The sequence below is a fragment of the Poeciliopsis prolifica genome, unplaced genomic scaffold (assembly GCF_027474105.1).
Source record: "Poeciliopsis prolifica strain line A6 unplaced genomic scaffold, Auburn_PproV2 SCAFFOLD127, whole genome shotgun sequence".
In the NCBI taxonomy this organism is placed as follows: Eukaryota; Metazoa; Chordata; class Actinopteri; order Cyprinodontiformes; family Poeciliidae; genus Poeciliopsis; species Poeciliopsis prolifica.
This window is the reverse complement of record NW_026562502.1, coordinates 606,514-631,335: the sequence shown is the minus strand read 5'-3', so window position 1 is coordinate 631,335 and position 24,822 is coordinate 606,514. Positions and strand designations below refer to the sequence as shown.

The following is a 24,822-nucleotide window of genomic DNA, read 5'->3' as shown; positions in this document are numbered from 1 at the left end:
ACAGACACACAGACACACACACACACACAGCGTCACAGGAGGAGGATCAGCAGCTGCTGGTTCCGCCTGCCAGTCCACATTCTGGGTTTATTTCTCTTCGCTCCGTCCTGCTGGTTCTGATCCGGTTCTGTCGGGTCCATCTCAGTCTGTCCGGCGGTTCGGACAGCCGGGTCGGGTTCCTCCGGGTCGGAGAGGAATCGTTCAGGAAGGAAGTTTGGTTCGTAAATCCTGATTCCGTCCGCAGAGACGAACCGAACCGAACCGAACCTCCGGGATGCTGTCAGCGAATCCCAGACTTTCTTCGTGATCCCGGATCCGGATCTTCTCTGAGGAACGAGATTATTTCAGATTTTATTCTGGATTTCCTTCTGGATCCAACAGAAAAGTTCTGGTTCCTGATTGGATCACTGAGGAGCAACAAGGAAAAGTTCTGCTGAGGCTCCTGGGAACTGGACCGGCCCGGTTCTGAAGGTGAGCAGCTGCTGGATTAGAGATTAAAACGTTCAGGTTTTATGACCCTTCACAATAAAAGGATCACAAGGTTCTTCTGGACCGGCACCGGTTCTGAAGAACCTTCCATCAGAACTGAGTCAGAACAACTTCAAAATAAAGTCATAAAATAAATCAATGTTTTCCGTCACTGATCAACTTTGATCAGTTTTTATAATAATTAATATAAAATATAAGAGAGAAAAACTAAATTAAACATTTTTATTTATCTTTAATGTTTTTATATTATTTATTTCTGCTGTCAGATTAAAATCGGCATAAATTTAAAATATTAATGTCTGAAAAATTCAGACAATCAGTAAAAATATATTTAAATATCAAAACATGAAAATAAATTTAGATTCAAACTGAACAGAAACATCCAGGTTTTATTTTTAATATCAATAATATGATTTTAATTTCCTTCATTAACTGAATATTAATATTTTCATTTTGTGAAAAGTTTCTCATATTTCATTTCCATCCAATAAATTCATAAAATGTTTTTTTTCTCCCTGAAATTATTAAAATTAATTTGTTTTAATGAATCCAACCAAGAAATAACAAAAATAACCATCAATAAAAAAATGACCATCAATCTTCATGAATGATGATTATTAGTTATTTATTATCAGTTATTAGTTATTTATGTTTAAATTGTGATAGTTTGTTAAACTGATGTCACTTTTAAATGTTGTTCTTGTGACAATAAAAAACTTTGAATCTTTTATCTTCAAATAAAAATAAATTATTTTAAAATTAAAGTAAAAACTTTTTCTAAGTTTCTCAGAAATTAAACTGGAAGGAAAAGAAATAATTTTATTACTGATGTAAAAAAATAAAAAGCAAACAATAAAATATTTCTGGGTTATTTTATCTGGTTTCCATCCCGACTCAACAGAACCAGTTTGGATCCAGACGAAGTTCTGCTGGTTTCATTTTCCTGTCCGGAGTCGAATCGGATCGTCTGGAAGGAAACTGGAGGTTCCTACTGGTTCCTGCTGGTTTCTACTGGTTCCTACTGGTTCCTGCTGGTTCCTGCTGGTTTCTACTGGTTCCTACTGGCTCCTACTGGTTCCTGCTGGTTCCTACTGGTTCCTGCTGGTTCCTGCTGGTTCCTACTGGCTCCTGCTGGTTCCTACTGATTCCTGCTGGTTCCTACTGATTCGTACTGGTTCCTGCTGGTTCTTGCTGGTTCCTACTGGTTCCTACTGGCTCCTACTGGTTCCTGCTGGCTCCTATTGGCTTTTGTTGGTTCCTACCTGCTCCTACTGGTTCCTGCTGGCTCCTATTGGCTTTTGTGGGTTCCTGCTGGTTCCTACTGATTCCTGCTGGTTCCTACTGATTCCTACTGGTTCCTGCTGGTTCCTACTGATTCCTGCTGGTTCCTACTGATTCCTGCTGGTTCCTACTGATTCCTACTGGTTCCTACTGGCTCCTACTGGTTCCTGCTGGCTCCTATTGGCTTTTGTTGGTTCCTACCTGCTCCTACTGGTTCCTGCTGGCTCCTATTGGCTTTTGTGGGTTCCTGCTGGTTCCTACTGATTCCTGCTGGTTCCTACTGATTCCTGCTGGTTCCTACTGATTCCTACTGGTTCCTGCTGGTTCCTACTGATTCCTGCTGGTTCCTACTGATTCCTGCTGGTTCCTACTGATTCCTACTGGTTCCTACTGGCTCCTACTGGTTCCTGCTGGCTCCTATTGGCTTTTGTTGGTTCCTGCTGGTTCCTACTGGTTCCTGTTGGTTCTTGCTGGTTCTGATCCATTTAAGGTTTGGATTTTGCAGCAACATCAGAAATTTTATTCACTTTGGAGAAAATTATGAACCGGAGGGAAAAAATTTGACTGAAAACATTTTCATGTCCTAAACCTGCTGCAAACTTTAAAAGTTCATTTTAAACTGAAAAATAATCCAGAAGAATAAAAGTGTCAGAAATGAACTTGTTGCTGTTTGTTTGTTCATTCAGAGGGAAACGACTCGTCTCTCTTTCTGTCCTTCAGATCGTCTCCAGGAAGTGAAGATCCAGGATTTCCTTCCACCAGGAAAACTTTTTGTCTTCAGTGTCGTTTTGTTTTTTCTACTGTAACGAAGCCAAACTGAGGATCCAGGAAACCGACGGATCAGGATCATGTTGGAGAGCTGCAGGTTTCAGGAAACAACTTCCTGATCCAAACCAGGAAAATCTGGAAATGAAACGGATTCAGGAAAAAGTTCAGCTTCCAGCCGGACGATGGACAGTTTCTACCAAACAGGCTGAACTTTGTTTTCTTGGGTTTCAAAGCAAATTTTACAATAAACCTGAAATATTTGATTGAAATTAACAGCAGAAGTTAAGAAAGACAAACAGGAAAATCCTGGATATGGAGGATTTTCATGATGAAAATCATCTGGAGATGAAAAATGGAGAATTAAAATCTGACGATATGCAGACGACAACGTTGTTAATATCAAAGCTCAGAAAACTTAATCTGAGTTTATTAATCTGAGCTCATCTGGTTCAATAAGGGATCAGAATTTCCTCTGAAGTCGGACGAGTGTTTGGTTTGTTTCCTGTGGTTGCCATGGTTCCTGGAGCGCCGGGCGGTTCAGGCGGCGGTTCAGGCGGCGGTTCAGGCGGTGGTTCAGGCGGCGGTTCAGGCAGCGGTTCAGGCGGCGGTTCAGGCGGCGGTTCAGACGGTGGTTCAGGCGGCGGCGGTTCAGGCGGCGGTTCAGGCGGCGGTTCAGGCGGCGGACGCTGCCTGCTGCGCTGGCTGGCTCTGCGGCTCTGGTCCCGTCGGGGAACGCTGCTCTTCGCTCTGCTCTGGTTCGGATCCTGGCTCTTCCTCAACGGCCTGGTTCTGGTCCACCGGACCATCCTGTCCGACTTCTGCAGCGACGACAAGAGCAGGAGGATCCTGCAGCGTCTGGTGAGTGAAGAACCTTTGAGACCTGAACTTCTTTCATTTCTTCAGGAGAATTTGATTGGAGGATTATTCAGGTTTGATGTTTTCTGTCCAGATTCATTTTTCTGTCTGTTTCTGCTGGTTATGAATTAAATATTTCCTGTTGTGCTGAGTGTGTTCGGGTCAGAACCGGGTCGCTCCCGTCCCTCTGATGGTGAACACATGATGTGTTTTCTGTTCCTCCTCGTTTTCGGGTCGATTTTCCTGGTTCTGCTGGTTTTATCCTGATTTGTTCCTGGATTTTCATCTCGTTGGTTTTTCCTTTAATTTCTCTCAGATTCTTAAAGTGGCAGAAAAAAACAGAAAAATCAAAATGTTCAAACAGTTTGGAATCAGTTCACATCCTGCTGGATCCATGATTCATCATGAAGCCACAAAACTTCCCATCATGCTCGGCTCTGGTCCAGTTCTGATCCAGCTGTAATCCGGTTCTGATCTGGTTCATTATCGGTTCTGTTCCGGTTCTGATCCGATCAGCAGTGGTTCTGGTCCGGATCAGCAGTGGTTCTGGTCCGGTTCAGCAGCGGTTCTGATCCGATCAGCAGTGGTTCTGGTTGCCTTCAGGCCTCATGTTGCCTCAGTGACTCAGAGTTCTGCCGGCTCAGGAACCGGATCGGTTCTGGCTTGTCTGGGCGGCTGGTTCTGTTCAGACCTGAAGAATCGTCTCTTCTTGTCTCGGTTCTGTCAGCCGCAGATTAACGGGTCGACTGACGGATGTCTGGAAAGTTTCATTTTGCATAAAAGTAACAAGTTAGTCTGGAGAAAAGCTCCAGGCAGAAAGCTGAGAGAAACGGGTCAGAACCAGAACCAGGTTCTGGTGAAGCCCGGCTCCTCCTGACTGTAAAATGACAAATAAAAACATTTCAGTTTTTTAATGTAACTTTAGTTTGAGCAAAACTTGAATTTGAACATAAATTCAGTTTAGAACATCAGATTATGTGAGATTAGCTGGTCGTTGATCATCCTGGATTATGAAGCTCAGCTTCCTGTCGGGTCTCAGAACCAGAACCTCCTGGAGGAACTTCAGGATCAGAACCAGAATCTGAGGTTCATGAAGCTGCAGCTGTTTATGATTTAATCTCTGCAGTCTGTAGATTAACACAGAAACTGATCAGAGGAAAGTTGGCTGGAAGGAAAACTCAGGTTCTGTGTTTTGGTTCAGAAAGAAAAAAACCTGAAAAGGTAAAAACTGCAGATTCTCCATGGAAACGAAGAAGAACATCGAGACGAAACGACTGACAACCGGATCAGAACCAAATCGGATCAGAACCAAACCGGATCAGAAAGAACCGGATCAGAACCAAACCAGATCAGAACCGAACCGGATCAGAACCGAACCGGATCAGAACCGAACCGGATCAGAACCAAACCGGATCAGAACCAAACCGGATCAGAACCAAACCGGATCAGAAAGAACCGGATCAGAACCAAACCAGATCAGAACCAAACCGGATCAGAAAGAACTGGATCAGAACCAAACCAGATCAGAACCAAACCGGATCAGAAAGAACTGGATCAGAACCAAACCAGATCAGAACCAAACCGGATCAGAACCGAACCGGATCAGAAAGAACCGGATCAGAACCAAACCAGATCAGAACCAAACCGGATCAGAACTGAACCGGATCAGGATCAGGAGATCCGGTCTGATCCGTTCCTTTGTGGGTCTGTGGTTCTGGTTCTGTGGTTCTGGTTCTGTCAGACTGGACCAGAACTTTGTGAGAATCCAAACAGAAACGTCTGCAGGTTAATCTGTTCGGTTCAAACTGGAGTTCATTTCTGATTTATTGAAATGATTTCATAAGTTAGTTTGTAAATCTTCTAATAAAATATATTTAAATTGATTATTTAAAATAAATCATTTGATTTCTGGATATTTTAAGATTTGTGATTAATTTCCTAAAACTTGTGAATTTAATTTGTGGTTTAATTAATTAGACAAATAGAAACTGACTGTCAACCAGATTAATATTAATAACTTAGTGGTTATGAGTTTCTGTCTGAATGCCAGTAAAAATGAACCAGGAAGTAAAAATAGATTTTTACTTCCTGATATGAAAATCTAATAACTGGTTTGTTTCTGGTTTTTATTGGTTTAAATGAATCTCAGAGAAATTTGAAAGTTGCTTTAAGTTCATTAAACAGTTTGTTGGTTTCTCGACTGTTTCCCACAATGCATTGCAGGACCGTTAACAGGAAGAAGTTACCTTACTGACAACGCAGCGTCGTAGTGTACGAGCAGTGTACACTCGTAACAATATCGTTAGACTCAGGAAATCAGGGCTTCTAGACTCCATCTGCACGGAAACGCGGACCGTAGTCGTTAGCCTCGGACTGCTTCTCCGAGCGGCAAGCGAAACAGGGGTCCCTCCAACAACCACAGGACGCCCATGGAAACGTCGTAGACGGCGCGATAGGAAGCAGAAGCGTGGCTGTCGCGGAGGACTAACAGCTAAGCTAAAAGCTAACCCGTACAGATCGCCGCTTCCTTCACTGCTGCTCACCAACGTACGCTCCCTGGAAAACAAAATGGACTATCTCAAGCTGGAGCTACACTCAAAGCTGGATACAAGAAACTGCTGTGCCATTGTCCTCACTAAAACATGGCTCAGTGCATCGGTCCCAGATAGCGCAGTTAGCCTGGACGGGCTAACAGCATTCAGAGCCGACAGAAGCGGTGCTCTCACAGGTAAAACCCGAGGGGGGGCGTTTGCATCTACACGAAGAACAGCTGGTGTAACAACGCTTCCAGGGTCTCCAGTCACTGCTCTATAGACATTGAACCTGACTGTGAGATGTCGACCCTTTTATCTGCCACGTGAATTCACCAGCGTCACCATTGTTGCTGTTTACATCCCACCCAGCGCCAACACGAAGCAAGCCTCAGTGTTCTCTACAACAACATCACGGACATGCAAGCCACACAACCGAAGGTGTTTTTATTGTTGCTGGCGACTTCAACCAGGCCAACATGAAGACCGTGCTTCCAAACTTTCACCAACATGTGGACTTTGCTACTAGAGGGGAGAACACTCTGGACCTTGTCTACACCAACATAAAGAAGGCCTACAGAGCAGCACCCCGCCCCCACCTGGGCTCCTCAGACCATCTCTCTGTCATGCTAATTCCTGCATACCATCAGAGAGAGACCTGCAGTGAAGAAGGTGAGAGTATGGCCTGAGGGCGCCATGTCTGCACTGCAGGACTGTTTTGAGTGCACTGAATGGGGCATCTTCAAGGAGGCAGCAACAGACAACCAGCGCACCAACTTGGAGGAGTACGCTGCATCTGTATCCGACTATATCAGTTGGTGCATGGAAAAAGAGACAGCAACAAAAACAATAGTCACTCGGGCAAACCAGAAACCTTGGATGACCAAGGAGGTGGGAACGAAGCTGAGAGAACGCAATGCTGCTTTCAGATCTGGTGATGCTGCGGCTCTCAGGTCTGCGAGGGTCAACCTGAACCGGGCCATCAGAGACGCTAAGCGAGCCCACAGCCGGAAAATCCAGGGTCTCTTCCAGGACTCCAACAACACCAGGAAACTGTGGCAGGGCATCCAGTCTATCACAGACTACAAACCCCCATCCTGCCAGACCGACACTGGCTTCCTCAACGAGCTCAACAACTTCTTCGGAAGATTTGAGGAGCTGAACAATAACCCTGCGAGGAAAGCGACGCCACTCCCCGATGAACAGGCGCTCAGACTAGAAACATCAGCAGTGCGGAAGGTTCTGAGGAAGGTCAACGCGCGGAAAGCTGCAGGTCCGGACAACATTCCAGGTCTGCTAATCAAGGAATGCTCGGACCAGCTGGCCCACGTGCTCACCGACATCTTCAACACGTCTCTGGACCAGGCTGTCGTCCCACGGTGCTTCAAGTCTGCCACTGTCGTTCCGGTCCCGAAGTCAACCACCATCACATGCCTTAACGACTTCCGCCCCGTCGCACTGACATCCACCATCATAAAGTGCTTCGAAAGACTTGTTAAGGACCACATCATCTCCACGCTCCCCCCATCACACGACGACCCTTTCCAGTTTGCATACCAGTCCAAGCGCAGTGCTGAGGATGCAGTCTCCACTGCTCTCCACCTGAGCCTGGAACATCTGGAGGAGAAGAACACCCACGTGCGGATGCTGTTCCTGGACTTCAGCTCAGCGTTCAACACCATCATCCCCCAAGACCTGGTGGGCAAACTGGGCCCCTTAGGAATTAACACCCCCCTCTGCAACTGGCTGCTGGACTTCCTCACTGACAGAACCCAGGCTGTCAGAATGGAGAACAACACCTCCGATGTCATCACCCTGAACACCGGCACCCCTCAGGGTTGTGTCCTGAGCCCCCTGCTGTTCACCCTGATGACCCACGACTGCCGTCCACACTTCAGATCCAACCACATCCTGAAGTACGCGGACGACACCACAGTGGTGGGCCTCATCCGGGACAACAACGAGACGGCCTATAGGGAGGAGGTGCGGCATCTGGTGGACCGGTGCAGAGGAACAACCTGATCCTGAATGTCAACAAGACCAAGGAGATCATCGTAGACTTCAGGAAATCCAGACCCACCCACACACCACTCCTCATCAACGACTCAGCAGTGGAGGTCGTCAGCAGCACCAAGTTCCTGGGGGTGCACATCAACGACAACCTCAGCTGGTCTCCCCACATCTCCTCACTGGTGAAGAAGGACCAGCAGCGCATGCACTTCCTGCGTGGGATGAAGAGAGCATCCCTCCTGTCCCCCATCCTTCAGACCTTCTACAGAGGGACCATCGAGAGCCAACTGACCAGCTACATCTCCATCTGGTCTGGGAGCTGCAGGGCCTCTGACTGGAAGTCTCTACAGAGGGTGGTGAGGACAGGGGAGAAGATCACGGGGGCTCTGCTCCCCTGCATCAAGGACATCGCAGAGAGGCGCTGCCTATCTCGCGCTCACCAGATCCGACCCGACCCGACCCGACCCGACCATGGACTGTTTTCCCCCCTGGCGTCTGGAAGAAGGTTCCGCAGCATCTTGTGCAGAACAACCAGACTACTGAACAGTTTCTTCCCCCGGGCCATCAGACTGCTTAACGCCACATAACACTAACACACACACTCACACACTCACACACACACACACACACACACACACACACACTCACTCACAAACCAAATCACCCCCCATGGACATGGTCAATACATGCACTTTAGTTTAGTTTTTTTCACAACACTGAACCTGTATTGTATTGTATTGTATTTTATTGTATTGTATTGTATGTATTGTATTGTATTGTATTGTATTGTATTGTATTTATTTATTTATTGTGTAGTTTAAGGTTTTAGCTCTGCTACACTGGTAGCCAAGTAACAACATTTCGTTGTCAAGATTCTCCTTGTGTTTTTTTGTACAATGACAATAAAGGAAGTCTAAGTCTATCATCATCATCATCATCATGTCATGAATATGAATCATTTCTCTGTGAATCTGTTTCCTGTGTTTCTCCATGTTGGATGAATCTCATCCTGGTGGAAATGATCAAATGTTTCCATTAAGTTCATTCTGAACATTTTATCTGTTTTGATCTGGAATCAACAGAAACATCCATATAATTTATTGTTTTTTCCATATTTGTGTTTTGAAGCCGTTTTCTAAATGATTTCCTGATTTTCATCAGGAAACGGTTTTATCTGATGACTCGTTTCCAAGCAACCAGCTGAGAGGAAATCTGGACCCGGATGTCTCTGCTGCTTCGTTATCAGAACCGGAACCAAGCAGAGAAACCGGGCCGACCCACAGAACCTCTGAGGGCTCAACTAGAACTAGACCTTCTACAGCTGGTAATGATGATGATGATGATGATCTGCATAAACATCCATCTGTCCGTCCGTCTGTCAGCGAACCGAAGGCGGAACGAATCAAACCCAACGAGCCGATTTGGACAAAGTGTCCAGAACCGGACCGGAGCCAAACAGGACAGAACCAGAATCGATCCGCAGATAAAAAGACGAGAGAGAGAAATTGAATTCATTAGAGGAGAAACGAGTTGGCAGAGAGAACGACTCCTTCAGCCAAACGATTCAGGAACCAGAATCTGATCAGAACAAAAATGATTCTGTTCACAGACACTTTGACACAGAACCCAGAAAACCTGGAACAGGATCCAGAAAACCTGGAACGGATGCTGATGATTTTTCTCCAGTTTTCATGATTTTCAGGTTCAGATTATAATTCATCTCTGATTCCGATGAGAAAAAAAAGATAAAAATGTTTTTCAGACAATCAGAACAAAAACAAACAGACAAAATGAAATAATTGAGTTTCTGCTGGAGGATTAATGTGTTCATTAGTGAAGATCTGCTGTCTGATCTGTATTCATCCTCGCAGCAGAAGGTCAGAGAGACGAGGGTTAGGGTGTTAGGCATCAGGCTGCATACCAACGAAGAAGAAGAGGAGGAACAAAGAGACACAAAATATGAGAGAAGAAATATGGAAAATATCAGCAAAGAGAGATAAATCTATCATAGATCTATGACATATGGATCTATGATAGATGGATCTATGATAGATGGATCTATGATAGATGGATCTATTGTTGCTGACATTTATTAAACTGAGAAAGCAGAAGACAAAGTGGGTCCAGCCTCAGCTCTGTGCAACATCTGATAAAGTTTTAATATGTCGACCAAAATGGGCTCAATTTAGTTGACAGAGTCAGAATGGAGAAGCTTCTTCAACAAGCCGTCTGTCCCACGGTGGGAATGTTAGAATGATTTCATATCGTTTCTCCTCACAGTGATGAAGCCGGTCAAAGATTTTACATTCTCAGGTTTTCCAGTTTCTGATCCCAGATCTAAGATTTTGTTGACCTGAATTATTTTACCACCGATTTTTATTTAGCAGATTAAAAATCATCCCAACAAAAACTTTGTGATTTTATTCTGTAGAAAGTTTATATTTTAAAATCATTAAACGGCCGTCAGTCACTGAATGAAACATTTGGAGACAAAAACATGAAGGACTGAAGGAAACAGCAAACTGCAGCAGCTGCTGCAGCAGCTGCAGCAACACGTCGCTCTGATCCTGGTTTCTTCTTCTGCTGCTTCAAGTCTCGGCTTGTTTCTGTTGGATGAAGCAAAAAGGAAAAACTCCCAAGATCCTGACCTGGAAAACCTGCAGCAGAAACCAGCTGCAGGTCAGGAACCGAGTCAGGAACCGGGACAGGAACCGGGACAGGAACCGGGTCAGGAACCGGGACAGGAACCAGACCAAGAACCGGGTCAGGAACCGGGTCAGGAACCAGACCAAGAACCGGGTCAGGAACCGAGCCAGGAACCGGGTCAAGAACCGGGTCAGGAACCAGACCAAGAACCGGGTCAGGAACCGGGTCAGGAACCAGACCAAGAACCGGGTCAGGAACCGGGTCAGGAACCGGGTCAGGAACCGGGACAGGAACCGAGTCAGGAACCGGGTCAAGAACCGGGACAGGAACCGGGACAGGAACCGTGTCGCTGGTTCTGAACAGATTCAGGAACCAGAAAAATCTGAGCTGGAAACAAAACAAAACGACTGAGGAAGGATTTCTGCTCTTCATCAAAACTCCTTGGAAAACCCAAATCAGCTGGTTTCATCCTCAGGCCTCTGCTAACCTGACCCTAAATGTAACCCTGACCCTAAATGTAACCCTGACCCTAAATGTAACCCTGACCTTAAATGTAACCCTGACCCTAAATGTAACCCTGACCTTAAATGTAACCCTGACCCTAAATGTAACCCTGACCTTAAATGTAACCCTGACCCTAAATGTAACCCTAAATGTAACCCTGACCCTAAATGTAACCCTGACCCTAAATGTAACCCTGACCCTAAATGTAACCCTAACTCGAACCCTGACCCCTGACCCTTACAGGTTTTGTCTCTGAATCAGATTTCTGATCATTTGGAGAAGAACATGTTGAACCTGCAGGAGTCAACAGAACCAGATTAAAGTTTAATGGTTTGGTTCCAGTTCACCCAGCAGGGAGCCGTTCGCTCGGTGGGAACTTCCTCCCTGGTTCTGATCCGACCCGAGGTCAGCCGGCCCGCCCACACGCCGTTGGCGCTGAAAATCGGTTCATTGTTCCTCAGAACAACCAGAGCCTTGATTTACTCTGCAGCCATTTCTGCAGATGACCTTTGACCTCCTGCCAGCAGTGATTGATCACCAGCGTCTCCATCTGATTAATTCAACAGCAGGAGAAACTTCAGCTTCCTCTGAGGTCAAAGGTCAGAACCAAACGAATGTTTGGATTATTAGGAAGAACGACGGAAAATATTCTGTTGGACCGAAGAGAAGGAAACCGGGCCGAGCCTTAACCCGACCCGGTCCGGTTTAAACCCACTCCAGTCTGCTTGTCTAGTCAAAGTCCGGTTTGGTTGGTGAACTGTGAACGCTAATCGACCTCTGACCTCTGGGTTTGGTTGAAGTGAAGTTTCATATCTGAACATCAAGTGGACCAGAGACCAACCTAACAGTGCAGGGCATTCTGGTAAATCCAACCAAAGCTAACATGTTAGCCTAGCGCTAGCAGCAGAAATGGCTCCTGGTCTTCAGCCAAAGACTAAAGAGAAATCACTAAACTCTGACGCCTCCATCTTGTTCCATCTGGTGAAACAGGAAGTTGCTCTCAGTGTCTTCAGAGGTTTTAGTGTCGTTTCCTGCAGTGGTTGTTGGTGCAGCTCCCCCACAGGCCAGGAGGGGAACAGGCTGGTTTGACTCAGAACCACAGCAGCTCTAGGTGAAGCAGATGTTCTGGTTCCAGTAGAACCGGGTCAATCGACTGTCTAGACATGTTCATCTAGAACTTGTCCCCCATCATGATACCACCTCCACCAGCCTGGACATGGAAGGAAGGATCCGTGTTTCATCAAGTCTCCATCAGGTTCTGGACCTTGGAGCTGAAATTGGACCTTAAAGGTTCTTCCATCTGTTCTGGGTTTTTACCTGGTCTGACGTTCTGCTGCTGTAGCTCAGCCGCTCTGAGCTAATCGGACCGAGCAGCAGACCTGCTGTTTCAGTAAAATGTGTTGAGTTGCTGCCGTCTGATTGGCTGAGCCAATAAATGCAGTAAAGCAGGAAAAGATTATTTTCCAGTGAAAGCAGTAAACATCTGGTCAGAGGACGGTTGATGTCCAGTAGAAACCCAGTCAGTCAAACTGAGGAATGTCGTTAAAAGGTTTTCATGTTTCGCTGCTCGCTTCGAGGAATGCAGAGGAACAAAGACGCCTTTCTGCAGAACCCGTCAGACGGACCGGACCTGGAGGAGAGCAGAGGAACGGGCTGACAACAGGAAGGACAACAGGAAGGACAACAGCAAGGACAACAGGAAGGGCAACGGGAAGGACAACAGGAAGGACAACAGCAAGGACAACAGGAAGGACAACAGCAAGGACAACAGGAAGGACAACAGCAAGGACAACAGGAAGGACAACGGGAAGGGCAACGGGAAGGACAACAGCAGGGACAACAGGAAGGACAACAGGAAGGACAACAGCAAGGACAACAGGAAGGACAACAGAAAGGACAACAAGAAGGAGAGAGAGAGAACGGAGGGATGGGAAAGAGAAAAGGACAGAATGCATCAAATAAAGGACAAACTAGACGAATTGTTGGAAAACAGAAAAACATTGAATAATTAAAGGAAACATCCTGAAAACGATTGAAGATTAAATAAATAAAAACTAATAATTCAGTTTGATTTTCCTGTTAATCCATAAAAACTAAAGATGAGATTCAAGCTGCAAAAAACGTCTGATATGATAAATAATATTTATAATTTGATTTAAAATGGATTTATAGGTTTATCTGCTGTTTAAATATAATAAATACATTAATAAAATTACAGCTGTTTGCTCAAATGAAACAGATTAAATGAAAATTTAATGTTTTTCTGAAAAATTAGTTTCATTTTTTAATAACAATAATTACATTTAAAATCTAAAAACAAATTTATTTCGAACTTTATTTCTGTTTGTTACAGATGAATGTTCATGCAGATTATTTATGGTTTATTAGTTTTAAATCTGTCGTATGTAATCAGATTACATCTGCATCATTTTCTCCGTTTATTTGAAAAGTTTTTATGAAACTCGGCGGTTTGACAGAAACATGAATTAAAGTTTCTGATGTTTCTTCAGTTTCTCAGGATGAATCTCCGTCACATCGTTTATAGATTTATCTAAAGATCAGCCAATCAGATTTATCTGATGTGACCTCTGACCTCTGAGGCCTCGCTGTGGGATGTTTGTGTAGGAATGTGAGCCGAGCCGCGATCATCCCGCTGATCCTGAGCGGAACCGGGATGATCCGGGTCTCTCCAGACTCTGAGCGGATCAGACCCGCCGGCAGTTCTGATCCGATCCGGAAGCGGCCGGGTTTGGTTCTGTCGGGTCCCGGTTCTGGTTCCGTGACCCGGTTCTGGTTCCGTCTCCTCTCCTCCTCAGTGCCTGGACTTCAGCCGCGGCTCGCTGAGCGGAGATCTGTGTGAGGATCTGTGTGTCGGCGGCCTGGTAGAATATCAGCGCTGCCTTTACTACGAGAACGGAAAGAAGGTGATGGAGGCCCGGTGGAGAGGGAACCGGGTCATCCTCAAGTCCAAACTGGAGAACTTCTCCTCGTACGAACCGCTGGGCCTCCTGGACTACCAGGTACCACACACACACACACACACACACACACACACAGAGACACACACACAGAGACACACACACACACACACACACACACACACACACACAGAGACACACACACAGAGACACACACACACACACACACACACACACACACACACACACAGAGACACACACAGAGAGACACACACACACAGAGACACACACACACACACACACACACACACAGAGACACACACACACACACACACACACACACACAGAGACACACACACACACACACACACACACACAGAGACACACACACACAGACACACACACACAGAGACACACACCTACACACTGAGGGCAATCTGAAAAGTGTGGAGTGTGTTTAAAACTGAAAACACAACAAATGAATTCAGCTGAAAAAGCTGCAGGTGAAAAACCTCCAGACCAGCAGGGGGAGTCTAGAGTCGCTTCATTATTATTCTCTGGATGTTTTCATAAAACACATCAATAATAAACTGAAAACAAGAACTGTGTGGATTAAACTCAAGAAGAGGAGCAATCTGAACTTTGACTAGGCCATTTTGACCTGCATCCAGTCCAGTCTCTGGTTTCTGGAGCCTCTATCAGGTTTTCCTCCAGGATCGCCTCCATCCATCCCACAGCATGATGCTGCCACCACCAACGTTCAGGAATCGTTTCTGATTCATTTAACTTTAAATCTAATTAATTAGATTTAATTAAACTGTGTATCATTTCTCTTTAATTTTAATAAATCTCTAAATCCGTTTCTCACGTTTCTCCTGCAGGAAGCAGGAGACGAGCTGTCGGCGCTCGACGTGGTTTTTTACGCCACCCTGGAGGTGAGTCATCTGGCTGAATAATCCCGTCTTTGGAGCCTGTTCACCTGAACAGGTGGGGATGTTCTGGGCTCAGGTGAGGAACTCTCTGGGTCTGGCTGAGGATGAGGAGGGAGGAGGAAGGAACGGCTCCCTGTCCGGCCTGTTGGGTCAGAAGCTGAGAGAGAAAAGTTACTCCAGAGCCGATCTGGGCTCACTGTGGGCGCTGCTGCAGCAGGAGGAGTACACCTTCCTCAGGTAAAACCCAATAACACCTTCCTCAGGTAAAACCCAATAAAACCTTCCTCAGGTAAAACCCAATAAAACCTTCTTCAGGTAAAAAAATGAATCTAACTTCAGTTCTGAAAACCTTCAGTTTGATTTTTATGTCCAGATTTTAATTGATTTAGTTACATAAACAGGAAATGACTGAAGTCCAGAACCCGGTGGCCCGTCGGTCCGGGTTCTGGACTGGTTCATCAATCAGAACCAAACTGGACCTGGATTTAAAGTTGTGTTTCTGCCCAGAGTTCTGCAGGACTGAGTCCCCATGTGGCCCGGGTTCTGGGCTCCTGCGGTCATTTCTACGCCGTGGAGTTCCTGTCGGCCGGACACGCCTGGGACCAGAACCTGTTCTCTGTGGACGAGGCGCCGGGTGTCGGTCCGGGTCCCGGTCCGGGTCCCGGTCCGGGTCCCGGTTCTGGCCGGTGGAGCTCCAGGCTGGCGGCGCATCGGATCGCGCTGAGCTTCATGGACATGATCCGACACTTTGACAACGACTTCACTCACAAGCTGCACCTGTGTGACGTCAAACCGGAGAACTTCGCCATCAGGACGGACCTGACGGTGAGACCGGGTCCGGTCCGCCTCCAGAACCACAAGTTACACTTTAACAACGTCAGAAAACGTCGAACCAATAAAGTCCAGATCTTCATTTAAAAACATGGAAAACAGAAAAACTGTCCAGAAATCTGAGATTCAGCTCAAAATTCAACCATAAAGCACAAAATGAAAAGTCAGGTTATTATTAATAACAAGAATCTTATTAATAATAATAAGTCAACATGTTTATGTTTAACCACAGAATAAAAACACAAAACATTTAAATCATTTTAAACTGAAGGTTTTTCAGAATAAACTCAGATTATTAATGAATTTACATGAAATCATTTGTTCAGTGAAACAGTTTTAATGTCTTAATGATCTAAAATCTGATCTGTAATAATTTTTATTCTTCTGCTGTTTTTGTTCAAATTTTGTGACAAAAGTTTTTTCACCATCCTGAAAAAGTTTCAGGATGTTTTTGTTTCCTCAATAAAATCATTAATTTTCATATTTTATCATCATTGATGCTGAAACGACAGAAACAGAAAAACAAAATAAAAGATTTAAAACTCAACAAATCTGAGCTTCAAACTAAAAACCTGCAGATGATTTAAAATGATTCAATATCAGAAAGTTTCTGATCATTTAGATATAAATTAAAAAACATGAACAAAATCAAATCTGTTCTTTGCTGACAGTGAAAAATGACTTTAAGTTTCCAGGAATTATATTTATTTTCTGAGGCTTCAGGCAGAAAAATACAAATAAATATAAAAAGTTTCCATCCAGCCAAAGATTTTTATTTTAGTTCAAACTTATGAAGATGGAAATGAAAACATGAAGGTTGAATATAAACATACGGTTTGCTTATGAAACTAAAACAATAATAATAATCATCATGTCGTCGTCAATAAACTGATTTATGCCTCATAAAGTTTCTTTCAGCTGATTGTTGTTTCCTGACTGCTGGAAGAACAAGAACCTCAACAAACTTTCTCAGTTTAAATATGAACATCTTTTAATTTATTAACCTCATTATCTGTTAAAACACAAAATAAATGATTTTAACACTGTAAAAACTAAAATCAGGTAAATTGTTACGTTGTCGCTCCGTCCAACAATCAGTTTTGTTTGCTGTTTATTTTTAAGCATAAATCTAGAAATATTGAAAAATCCCAGCAGATTATTAATCTGTCAGATTAAATCATGAAACTTTTATTTCAGTTTTAACATTAAAATTTTACAGTCAGATTTTTTTTCTGCTTTTTGTCAAAAATTTAGGATTTAAAATAATTTCATAAATCCTGAATAAATAAATCACTAAAATGTTCATCATATTTTACACAAAATATAATTCAATTTTTACATTTTAAAGATTTTTGTTTCCACATTTAATTAGAAATAAACTTAAAACTCAAATTGAAAACTCAAGTGTGAAACTCTGGACATTCAGAATTATGGGAGAATTAATATAATTATTATAGTAATATTAGAAATTATAATAACAATAATAATGATAATTATTATAATTGTCAGAATTCAAATAGATTTGAAAGGTTCTTCCTAATCTTATGTATGATAATAATTATAACAATAATAATTATTATATTTATTATAATTATTATTGCAAATATTATACAAATTATTATTATTTACATATGTTTATTAACTAATAACAAATTCTTCATTTTATATAAAACATTTTGAAAGTTGGTGTAAAAATAATATTTTTTCTATTTTCATATTTTCTGTTTCAGGTTTTAAAGTCGGCAGGTTTAGAAATTTGTTTTAGGAAAATAAAGTTCAGATATTTTTATTTATAGGAATTTATCAATGTTTTAGAAAAACAAAAAAATTAAATTGAAATAAATTCAAAGGTTTTAAGGAAAACATTGTTGAATTTAAAATGTCAAAATAAAAGTTTTTATTATGTTTTATCTTTTTGACTCAAAATTATGTTCAGAAAATGTATTTAGATAAAAATGAACCAGGTTAAAATATTTAAAAAGTAATGTTTACATTTAACTGAAGTTAATCTTTAATTTGAATATAATCTCCCAGCAGCGTTTCTGGCTGCATGCATCAGGTGCCTGTGACCTCTGACCTTTCAGGTGGTGGCCATCGACGTGGACATGGCGTTCTTCGAGCCCAAGATGAGGGACATCCTGGAGCAGAACTGCAGCAGCGACGACGACTGTAACTTCTTCGACTGCTGGTCCAGGTGTGAGCCGCAGCGGCGGCGCTGCAGCGCGCGGCGCAGGAACTCCAACCTGCAGGTCAGAGTTCACCTGAGATTTATCACATCATGACCAATCTCTTTATGGAACTTCAAATCAGAATCATTTCAGTTTCAGTGATTCATTTTAATTCATACTTAAAGAAAAAATATTTAACCCAGGCTGGGAAATTTATTCTTTAAAAAATATGTTTTACTGACGTATATTAGAGTCAAATATTTATTTTCTTCTGCTTTTGTTAATTATGGAAGGATAATTTGACTTGATATTGAAATAAATGTTATAATTATGCATTTCATAGCTGAAAATAGATGAATTATATTAACTAATAATAATAATATATGTTTAAAGCGCAGTAGATCGGCCGCCGAGGCCTTTTGCTCTGAAAGGCCTCAGATCTTCATCACATCATCATCATCATCATGGCAGCAGGAGGTCAGACTGTCAGGCTGCTGATCGAGTGTCTCTGATATCAGATATCAGCTTCATCATCCAGGCGACGACGGAACGAAACGACGGAGAAAAGATGAAACAGGAGAAAAACCAGAAAATCATTTACAGATTCAAACTATAAACTGATTGAAACAAAACTTGAATAGATTCTAAACAGCTTCTTTATTTCATAAGAAATCAAAATTTAAAGTTAATTAATCAACATTTGATTTTAATATCTGAACCAAAATAGTTTAAAACGGAAAACAAAGAGAGAGAGGAAAACGAAGCTGAGTGAAGAGCTGCTCTCCTATTGGCCGACGCTCCGCAGGTGTCTGTTCAGGTTGACCTGATGACCTGATGACCTGATGACCTGATGACCCGATGACCTGATGACCTGATGACCTCCCTCTGCCAGGCGTCTCTGTTCAGAAAGACGGTTTTGTTTTTCTCAAATCGCCTTCAGATGATTCAACATCTGATCGATTTTTTTCTTTTCTTTCATGTTTTGTTATTTTCCGTTTCTTATCGTTTGTTTTGCACCAACGGATCAAATTCCCTCCATTTGTCCCGTTTCTTTCCCAGGTGATCTGTGAGAAAATATTCGGCCCTGGTTTTCTCCAACGCTCCTCGGAGCGAAGGCAGGACTCCCGCTTCAGGTTGGGCTGGAAAACATTGATCCATTTCTGATTAGTGTTAAACTAACACATTTATCTTTATCCACTGAAACATGACAGAAAATATTTAATGCACTTTTTCTCTAATTAAACCTTTATAATATTCCCACTAAATGAATTAACTCATATCACTGAATGTGCAAAGTTCTCAAATGTGAATAGTTGACAGTTTGAAAATGAATCTGTAATATTTAAATATTGATGTTTGTTAATATTAATCCACCAAACAGTTTTACCTCAGAGACTGGAGTTTAAATGAAGAGACAAATAATTATTATTTATTTCTGCCATGATAAACCACCTTGAACTCCACATGGAGGTCAAATGTGCAATAAAAGGTCAAATGTGCAATAAAAGCTTATTTCATCTCCTTCCAGCCGTTTATAAAACATTTTTGGTCCCAAAATAAAATATTTAGTTTTCATTGGTTTGTTGTAAAGTGGATCTGAAATGTTCTTCTTGTTCTCGTGAGTTTTTGGGTTTGCAGGTTATTAAAACATATCAGCGCCACCTACAGGTCGCTGCTGCTTCCTCTGTCTCCAGTGACCATCATCAGATCCTTTCCATGATTCTTCTGATCCGTTTTCGTTCAACAGGTGGAGCTGCAGCGAGCCGTGCAGGACTGCTCCGAGACCGACGGCGGCGCCGAGGACGAGGGCGGAGCCCGCCGGGTCCATCGGCGCCTCCTCGCCGTCCTCAGGGCCCTGATGCAGGAGGAAGTGGCTCCTGAGGACAGGAAGTGGACAAACAACGACCCGGAGCGCGTCCACCCGGAGCGCGTCCACCCGGAGCGCGTCCACCCGGAGCGCGTCCACCCGGAGCGCGTCCACCCGGAGCGCGTCCACGGAGCGCGTCCACCCGGAGCGCGTCCACCCGGAGCGCGTCCACCCGGAGCGCGTCCACACGGAGCGCGTCCACCCGGAGCGCGTCCACCCGGAGCGCGTCCACCCGGAGCGCGTCCACACGGAGCGCGTCCACCCGGAGCGCGTCCACCCGGAGCGCGTCCACCCGGAGCGCGTCCACCCGGAGCGCGTCCACCCACAGCGCGTCCACACGGAGCGCGTCCACCCGGAGCGCGTCCACCCGGAGCGCGTTCCACACGGAGCGCGTCCACCGCAGCGTCCACACGGAGCGCGTCCACCCGGAGCGCGTCCACCCGGAGCGCGTCCACACGGAGCGCGTCCACCCGCAGCGTCCACACGGAGCGCGTCCACCCGGAGCGCGTCCACACGGAGCGCGTCCACCCAGAGCGCGTCCACACGGCGCTGAACTTCTGAGAGCAAAATGTCCTCATGAGGATCGAGCAACTCAGAACCCGGTCAGGACACCAGAACCTCATGATGACTCCAGAACCTCATGATGACTCCAGAACCTCATGATGACTCCAGAACCTCATGATGACTCCAGAACCTCATGATGACTCCAGAACCGGGCCGCTGTGACGCAGAACGTCTGGAAATAATTTCTCGTCTGAGTCAAACTTTTGAACTTTATGAACTTTTGGAGATTTTTCACCAACATGAAAACTTTTAGTTTAACCTGCAGAGAAAATCCAGATATTTTACAAACAGATGTTGGTGATTTGGAAACAAACCAGAACGGATCCCTGCGGATCAGAACCGGATGGTTCTGAGTTTCTTCGTGGTCCTGCAGAATCTTAATAGTCAGTTTGTAAAACTGATTGTGATTTTGATGAATCTGGGAACCAAAAACCTGCAGGATTGTTTCTTCTTAAAGCAGAATTTGGTAACGAGGATCCGTTAGGATCTGCTGGGATCCGTTAGGCTCCGCCCCTCCTCTTCCTCAGCCAGCCGGTAACCATGGCAACGGGAGGACAGGCAGTTAGCCTCGTTAGCAAGGTGACTCGTTAGCATGGTGACTCGTTAGCATGGTACCTCGTTAGCAAGGTGACTCGTTAGCAAGGGACTCGTTAGCATGGTGACTCGTTAGCATGGTGACTGGTTAGCAAGGTGACTCGTTTAGCATGGTGACTCGTTAGCATGGTGACTGGTTAGCAAGGTGACTCGTTAGCATGGTGACTCGTTAGCATGGTGACTCGTTAGCAGGTTCTGCTCGTTCGTCTCAGTGAGATTTATTCTTTTCTCATTCAAGGAGAAAATAAACATTTTTAGCTTCTGAAAAACGGATTATTAAATAAAATGTTTCTTTGCTTCATAAAATATTTTGTTGCTTAATTAATAATTTCAATGTTGAACATTTTTCTGTCGTCCATAAAATAGGAAAGAGAAAAATCCAACTAAATTTCACCAGAAACAAATTAATTTCTACATGAATTTGATGATATTTGTGTTTATTTGAAGGATGTTTGGCTGTAAATTTACAACAGGTTAATAAAATAAATTAAAGTTTGTTTTAAAATAAAATCAGTTTGAAGTTGGATGAGTTTCATGTTAAAATTAATTTTATTTTAACGTTTATTTTCATCTCCATCTGAAAATGATTTGATGGTTTTTTGTTTTTCTCTCTGGGTCACAAAGTTCAACTTCAATTTATTAAAACCAGTTTTCCTCTGGTGCTTTAAGAATAATTAATACAATAAACTAAAACATGTTGCTCTGAATAAACTGATGAAAATCTGTTGAATTTGTTGTTTCTCAGGATGAACTGGAATAAAACTGGGAGATTTAAACCGACTGCAGCTCATATTAATATTCATATCAATATTAATATTAATATTAATATTAATATTCCTGAGTTCTGACCTGATGATGAGGAGGGAGATGAAGATCCTCCAGAAACGTTCCCCCCCAAAATAAAACATCAGAAGGAACCTGGAGGCTCAGCTGACAAATATTGATAACATCATAAATCTGATTTGATCAGGCCAGAAATTGATTGTAAATAATTAGATTTAAAGGTGAATCAGTAACTTATTGATTCTGTGACATAATGCTGGTCAGAACTGGACCAGAACTCACATCATCTGTCTATGTGGTGCTGGTTGGTTAGGTCTCCAATATTTCTCTGCATTTTATCAATCAGGACAAACAGCCACCATCAGTTTCTGGTCGAGATCGGTTCCAGGAACGGGTCGGAACAGAACCGACTGGACCAGAAACCCGACATCAGAGGAGCGGATCCGGTCCTACAGCACCGAGCGACGACTCGCTGACGGATCCCAGCAGCTCCATTAAAAACAAGCATCAGAACCGAGACACAACCGATGTGGGTCAGAACCAGAGGAACCAGAACCAGAGGAACCAGAACCAGAATCTGGTTCTGGACCCTCTGGTTCTGGTCCTGCTGGTTCTGGACCCTCTGGTTCTGTTCTCTGGTTCTGGTCCTGCTGGTTCTGGACCCTGGTTCTGGTGCTGGTTCTGGACCCTCTGGTTCTGATGCTGGTTCTGGTTCCTCTGGTTCTGGTCTTGCTGGTTCTGGTTCCTCTGGTTCTGGTTCCTCTGGTTCTGGTGCTGGTTCTGGACCCTCTGGTTCTGGGGTTCTGTGGAGCAGCAGGTGCAGTAAGTATAGAACCAAGAAAACAGAAACTTCTGAGAAAGAACCGGGTTCGGTCCATCAGTCGGTTCTGTTGACCCGTTTGACTTTAGAAAAACCAAGAAACCAAAGAACAACAAACGTGTTGCCATGGCAACTTCAGGTGTGGATTCACCTGGAAACGTCCAGAACCTGGATCTGATGCAGGTCCAACATTCAGAGCAGGAGACAAAGAACCGGGTCGGTTCTGGTTCTGTTCTCAGCAGAATAACTCCAGAGTTTCTTTCTCTTCTGTTTGTTTTCATTTTCTGATTTGGAAATAAAAACTTATTAATATTTATGAGCCTCATTTGCATAAAGCTGGAGGGCATAAATAGATCCGGGCCGGTTCTGAAGAACTGGGCCGGGCCATTCTGACGCCGTTCAGCCGTTTGATGCTTTTATTCTGGCGGTCCGTCTGTTGGGTTCGGAGTGTGTTTTCACCCTCAGCTGTTCTGATCTGGGCTTCAGGAACCGGATCTCAGCTCGTCAGGTTGGTTCTGCTCGGTCCGGATTACAAACCCGACCAGAATCAGTAAACAGTTTTTATTTGTTCAGCGTCTTGGTAAAAATAATTTCTTCTTGTTTCTTTCACTCCAAGATGCTTGGAGTGCAGAACCGTCAGAGAGGAGAACGTCCTGTAGGGGGCGCCGTGAGGGGACAGAGAGCGTCCTGTAGGGGGCGCCGTGAGGGGACAGAGAGCGTCCTGTAGGGGGCGCCGTGAGGGGACAGAGAGCGTCCTGTAGGGGCGCCATTAGGGGACAGAGAGCGTCCTGTAGGGGGCGCCATGAGGGGACAGAGAGCGACCTGTAGGGGGCGTCCTGAGGGACAGAGAGCGTCCTGTAGGGGGACAGAGAGCGTCCCGTAGGGGGCGCCATGAGGGGATAGAGAGCGTCCTGTAGGGGGCGCCATGAGGGGACAGAGAGCGTCCCGTAGGGGGCGCCATGAGGGGATAGAGAGCGTCCTGTAGGGGCGCCATTAGGGGACAGAGAGCGCCCTACAGGACGCTCTCTGTCCCCCTACAGGACGCTCTCTGTCCCCTACAGGACGCTCTCTGTCCCCCTACAGGACGCTCTCTGTCTCCTCACGGCAGGATGGAGGCGTTAACGAAGCGGCAGCATCAGGCTGATGCTGCTTTCATTTTCCATCTCGACTCTTGATGCTCTTGATCTGATCCAACCAGAACATTTCCGTCAGGTTGAAGCCTGGACTTTGACTAGGCCACTGCAGGACCTGATTCCATCTTCAGTCATCTTGTTGTAGAACTGCTGTTAGGTCCTGGTTTGATCCAGTTTGGACCCGTTTCAGCAGTGGGTCGTTCTGGTCCCAGTAGACAGTGGAAACATTCCTGCAGCATTTTCCTCTCTGGGCCCAAACAGAAGCATCTGGTTCCGATTTGCTGTGGTTTTCCCAGTAGCCCCGCCCCCTTCTCACTGGTCATAAACCAGTTTAACTGGAGCAGGCTGTGCTGCCCACTAACCACAGCGTGTCGGTCCGACTCCTCCTCTCTGCTGCTCTGCTTTCATTAACGATAAGCTGATAGCAGAGCCGCTAATTTCACAGCCAGCTGGTTCTGAGTTATGAACCCGCCGGGTCAGAACCGTCCTGCAGCCCCAGACGGGTCAGAACCGTCCTGCAGCCCCAGACGGACCAGAACCGTCCTGCAGACCCAGACGGGTCAGAACCGTCCTGCAGCCCCAGACGGACCAGAACCGTCCTGCAGCCCCAGACGGGTCAGAACCGTCCTGCAGCCCCAGACGGGTCAGAACCGTCCTGCAGCCCCAGACGGGTCAGAACCGTCCTGCAGCCCCAGACGGACAGAACCGTCCTGCAGACCCAGACGGACTAGAACCGTCCTGCAGACCCAGACGGATCAGAACCGTCCTGCAGACCCAGACGGACCAGAACCGTCCTGCTGCCCCAGACGGGTCAGAACCGTCCTGCTGACCCAGACGGGTCAGAACCGTCCTGCTGCCCCAGACGGGTCAGAACCGTCCTGCTGACCCAGACGGGTCAGAACCGTCCTGCAGCCCCAGACGGGTCAGAACCGTCCTGCTGACCCAGACGGGTCAGAACCGTCCTGCAGCCCCAGACGGGTCAGAACCGTCCTGCAGACCCAGACGGACCAGAACCGTCCTGCAGCCCCAGACGGGTCAGAACCGTCCTGCTGCCCCAGACGGGTCAGAACCGTCCTGCAGCCCCAGACGGGTCAGAACCGTCCTGCAGCCCCAGACGGGTCAGAACCG

At 45.1% G+C, this 24,822-nt stretch overlaps 1 protein-coding gene across 1 annotated transcript; it reads left to right on the top strand.

The window, feature by feature from the left end:
- The first annotated feature begins 79 nt into the window (after positions 1-79).
- LOC129355234 (divergent protein kinase domain 1C-like) lies at positions 80-20,361 on the top strand. Its single transcript, XM_055024765.1, is given in 11 exon segments — positions 80-471; positions 2,491-3,396; positions 13,901-14,104; positions 14,884-14,937; positions 15,011-15,171; positions 15,442-15,452; positions 15,455-15,759; positions 17,850-18,014; positions 18,993-19,014; positions 19,017-19,066; positions 19,681-20,361. Coding segments are annotated over 10 exon segments (1,998 nt in total). The 5' UTR covers positions 80-471; positions 2,491-3,051.
- The last annotated feature ends 4,461 nt before the right edge of the window (positions 20,362-24,822 follow it).